The 4094-nt window shown below is 63.8% G+C and overlaps 2 protein-coding genes across 2 annotated transcripts, besides 3 other annotated features; both read left to right on the top strand.

Moving 5' to 3' along the window:
• The first annotated feature begins 17 nt into the window (after positions 1 to 17).
• Positions 18 to 65: a microsatellite.
• A 234-nt stretch (positions 66 to 299) lies between these two features.
• Positions 300 to 331: a microsatellite.
• A 237-nt stretch (positions 332 to 568) lies between these two features.
• Positions 569 to 1252, top strand: Tco025E_08844 (uncharacterized protein; the record flags this gene model as incomplete). The annotated part of the gene is made up of 1 exon (XM_029375680.1): positions 569 to 1252. One exon carries the CDS (start codon positions 569 to 571, stop codon positions 1250 to 1252), a length of 684 nt encoding a protein of 227 aa, XP_029224273.1.
• Positions 1253 to 1561: 309 nt separating this feature from the next.
• On the top strand, positions 1562 to 3940 carry Tco025E_08845 (trans-sialidase; the record flags this gene model as incomplete). Its single annotated transcript, XM_029375681.1, has 1 exon — positions 1562 to 3940. One exon carries the CDS (start codon positions 1562 to 1564, stop codon positions 3938 to 3940), a length of 2379 nt encoding a protein of 792 aa, XP_029224274.1.
• Positions 3941 to 4044: 104 nt separating this feature from the next.
• Positions 4045 to 4080: a microsatellite.
• Positions 4081 to 4094: the final 14 nt, after the last annotated feature.

Genomic DNA, 4094 nt, shown 5'->3' on the forward strand with positions numbered 1-4094 from the left:
ACGGTAATTATTCTTCTTTTTCTTTTTTTTCTTTTTCTTTTTTCTTTTCTTTTCTTTTCTTTTCTAAATACTTTTTTTTTGCTTTGCTTTGCCCGCTCTCCCCACGGAGGGGCGGGCGCCACTCGCGGCTGTCGGCAGATCCCGCCCAGAGACGCGCAGAGGGGACGGTTCTTCGTGCGCCGCGCAGAGGAAGCGGCGGGTGGGCGGGGCGACGGCACGCTGAGGTGCCGCCAGTGAAAAAGTGAGCTCTGCGTGGACAATGAGGGGGACGTATTGGGGTGAATCGAACACACATATCTTTTTGCTTTTCCTTTTGTTTTTGTTTTGTTTTCTGGAGGCGAAAATGCACGCGGCGCGGTGTTGGTGTGCGTGGCCAGCCGTATTTGTCTGCCTGCTTCGTTTTCCGTTTTAATTGTTTTTGCTCTTCCGTAAGTCTTCTTTTTTGCTCACTTTGTTTCTGCACGGCGATCGTGCGACTCACCGCGGGCTGGGCCGCGGCGCCGTGCCCGATGTGGCTGCCGTGCTGCTTCCCTCCTGCCTCCTTCGCTGCGTGCGGGCGTGGCTGGTGATGTGCCTCTCTCTCTTTCCTTTCCTTTCCTCTGTGTGTGTCTTTGGGTGCCGTCTGCCGCGGGCATGCCGTGCGCCCCGGCGTGCTCGCCTCTTTTTGGCGACTGCAGCGGTGTGGTGTTGGGAGCGGGCGAGGGGCCTCTTTTTACTGCGGCTGCGCTCGCCGTGGGGATGTTTTGCGTTGCCCCAGCCGCGCGGGGAGGGGCTTGCCGATTCCCCCGCGTGTTTGTTTGGGCGCCTGCGGCGGAGCCGGGGGGTAAAATGCGGAGCCCCAACCGCTGCTGCTCCGCCGCGCGTTGCCGCGGAGCGAACTCGTGCGGCTCGGCGCACTGACGGGTTGACTGTTGGGCCGACCGCAGGGACTGTGGCGGCTGCGGCAGCCCGTGCCCAGGCCCTGCTGATTAGTTGCGGTGCTCGGCGGCGGATGCATGCGAGCCGCTCGGGGCACGTGTTTGTTTTTTGCCCCGCATGTTTGTTTGTTGCGTTGCCCGCCACGCGGCGGCGGTGCTGGCGCCCCGCACGAAGAGGAGCTCGCAGCCCCTTCGCCGCTTTTCTCACGGAGGCGCGAGCGGCGGCGCGTTGGCTACCGCGGCCGGTCGGACGTGCGGCTTCCCCGCGGGCCCTCACAAACGCGTGGCGGACCGCACGCCCACGGCGCTGCTCAACCGTCGCCGTGGGCTTCTAAGTGTGGGCGACGCTCCGCCGCGTTGTCTCCGTCGGGCTGTCGCTTTTCCCGCTCTCCACGTGCGAGGCGTGCGCTGCTCCCCGCTGCCGCACCTGCGTCATCGCCGCTGCCCGTGTTCGCTCTTCTTCACACTTCTCTTTGCGCACACACGCCGAAGGTAAGAGACCAAACGCAGCTTGCTGCCGCTGCTTTTTGCGCCTTGAGGGCTCTGCAGTTAACAACAGCAATCAACACACACACAACCGTCGCGGCCTGCGTGGACCCGCCGCAAGGAGGGAAGGAATAAAGAGAGAGCGGCTACGGCCCAACATGTCCCTGCACTGGCCTTCCTCAGCGGTGCTCCTGCTCTTTTTGTTGGTGTGCTGGGGCGGCAGTGGGGCTGAGGCCATCGCTGCGGAGACGCAGGAGGCGTCGAAGGAGGTGGAGCTCTTCAAACAAGGGGAAATGGAGTCACGCGGGTGCGGCGATGGGGAGCTTTCTGCGCTGGGCAGTGTCTTTCAGTTCAACGGCCATTCTCTTGTCGCTGTGGACGGGACGATTGTGGCCCTTGCCGAGGCGCAACACAACGCCTCATTTAGCAGTGAAGTTGCGATCATGGCGAGTTCCGGGTCACGTGCAGGGAGTTGCTGGGAGACACAAATTGTCTTTCGAAAGGAGCCGGCGCCGCGCTTTTCCGTCACGCTGGCCGGCTCCCGGGCAGTTGTAAAGGACAAGAAGATTTTTCTCTTGGCGACGAGCTTCTTCGAGCCGCAGTCCCGGTTAAAGGTGCCGCCACCGAATGACGGCTGGGAGGCGGCGTTGGTAGTCGGCGACGTCGCCGCGGCGGTGGCCGGGGGCCGGACGGCCAGAGCGGTCAGCTGGAGTTCCCCGGTGCCGCTGACTAGCCTCTTCGCGGAAGAGATGGGGCGGCACGCATGGACGATTTTTCGCGGTGGCGGCAGCGGCGTTGTGCTGGGCAGCGGTGCGATAGTGTTCCCGTTTCTCGCCACGACCGCGGCCGATGGGGCGGTCTGCACCGTTTTTTACTCGACGGACGACGGGAATACGTGGCGGTTTCCGTCGTCCGGCGGGGCGGTTGAGGGCTGCTACGCCGCGCGGCTGCTTGCGTGGGAGGGGCGGCTCCTCATGATCACGACGGACGGTTTTCTACGCCGCGGCCTCTACGAATCCGGTGACGTGGGGGAGACATGGACGGCGGTTGCCGGGGCCCGGCCCAACGCTCTGGGCGACTTTGTGAGCCGTGGCTCCTTCACCTCCCGAGGCGAATTCGTGACGGTGAACATTGAAGGGAGCCGTGCGGTGCTGCTTACCGCGCCGGCGCACTCGCGTGTTGCGGGCGTGCCTCGCGGCAGGCTCCATCTCTGGGCGAGTGACATGCGCCGAATTCACGACGTTGGACTGATAGCGACCGGTGCCACCTCCCTCAACCCCTTTAGCAGTCTGGTGTACGCCGATGACGAGTTATTTCTCTTCTACGAGAAGGAAGAGGGGTCCGGCCGCGGTCTTGCCCTTAAGCCCCTCAGTGGGCCGCTGGGGCGACTCAAGTTCGTCCTGAATACTTGGCGGGCCGTCGACACGCGCGTCTCGGCGGCGTCCTGCGCTTCCACTCAAGTAGCGTGCGGCGTCCCGGTGCCCACGGCCGGGCTGGTCGGGTATTTGGCTGGCACCTTCACTGGGACTGCGTGGGTGGACGAGTACCTCGGCGTGAACGCGACTGTGAAAGGTGGTGCTGAGGCGGCAGGCACGGAGGGGGGCGTGACTTTCAAAGGCCGTGGCTCGTGGGCGGAGTGGCCCGTGGGCAACGAGGGGCAGAACCAGCCGTACTACTTTGCAAACAATGCGTTCACGCTTGCGGCGACGGTGACGATCCACGCGGCGCCGGAGAAGGGCGAAAGCCCTCTGCCTCTGTTGGGTGTGAGCATGAAGGACGGAGACGGCGCCGCAGCCTTCGGTCTGTCGTACACGAGCGACAAGATGTGGCGTGTGTTGTGCGGGGACAGTGCGGGCGGCCCAGACACCGGCACGTGGGAGCCAAATAAAAGCTACAACGTGGCCATCGTGCGCCAGGGCGGCGGCCAGGGCTTCGTGTACATTGACGGCGTGCGTGTGGGAGGCTGGCAGCCGGAGCAGCGGTGCGAAACGCAGACAGGCGTCATCTCGCACTTCTACATTGGCGGGGACGGCAGCGGCGCAGCAGAGCCAGCGAGTGAAGGTGGCCGTGTGACGGTGACGAACGTCCTGCTGTACAACCGCCCGCTGGGTGCGGATGAGATTGGCGCCCTTCACAAGAAAACCGTCCCCAGTTCGACGCCGGAAGAACCAACGCCACTGCAGCCGGTGGCTTCTGCTCCAAGCGAAGACGTTCCCAGTAAAGATGCGAATGCCACTTCGCCTGCGCCGCAGCGTGGGCTGCAAGCCGCGTCCTCGCCTACTCCCGGCAACGCACTGGCAACGGGACACGGGCCCTCGCAGCGGGAGGCCCAGAGTGCAGATCGGGGCGGTGCCGCTGCAGACGCCGCGGCGGCAAAGAGCGCGACATCTGTCCCTGCGACCCACAGCAGCAGCAACAGCAGCGGGGGTGGTGGGGGTCTGCTGCGGCAGCGCAACGCCGAGGACGGCGCTGTGCGTGGGCGCCGAGTGGTGCCGCTGCTGCTTCTGTTGGGGCTGTGGGCCTTTGCGGCGTTGTGAGGGGCGCGCGGCTTCACTGCGGGGCGTGTGCGCCGTCTCCCGCACAGCCACACACACACACACCGCCGGGAATAAATTCCTCTTCGCGGAGGACTAATTTTAACTTTTTTTTTTGTCTTTTTGTTTCTTTCTTTGTCTTTCGGGGGGTTACTTT

The sequence above is a fragment of the Trypanosoma conorhini genome (genome assembly GCF_003719485.1).
Source record: "Trypanosoma conorhini strain 025E chromosome Unknown Tco_14.4_contig_00892, whole genome shotgun sequence".
In the NCBI taxonomy this organism is placed as follows: domain Eukaryota; phylum Euglenozoa; class Kinetoplastea; order Trypanosomatida; family Trypanosomatidae; genus Trypanosoma; species Trypanosoma conorhini.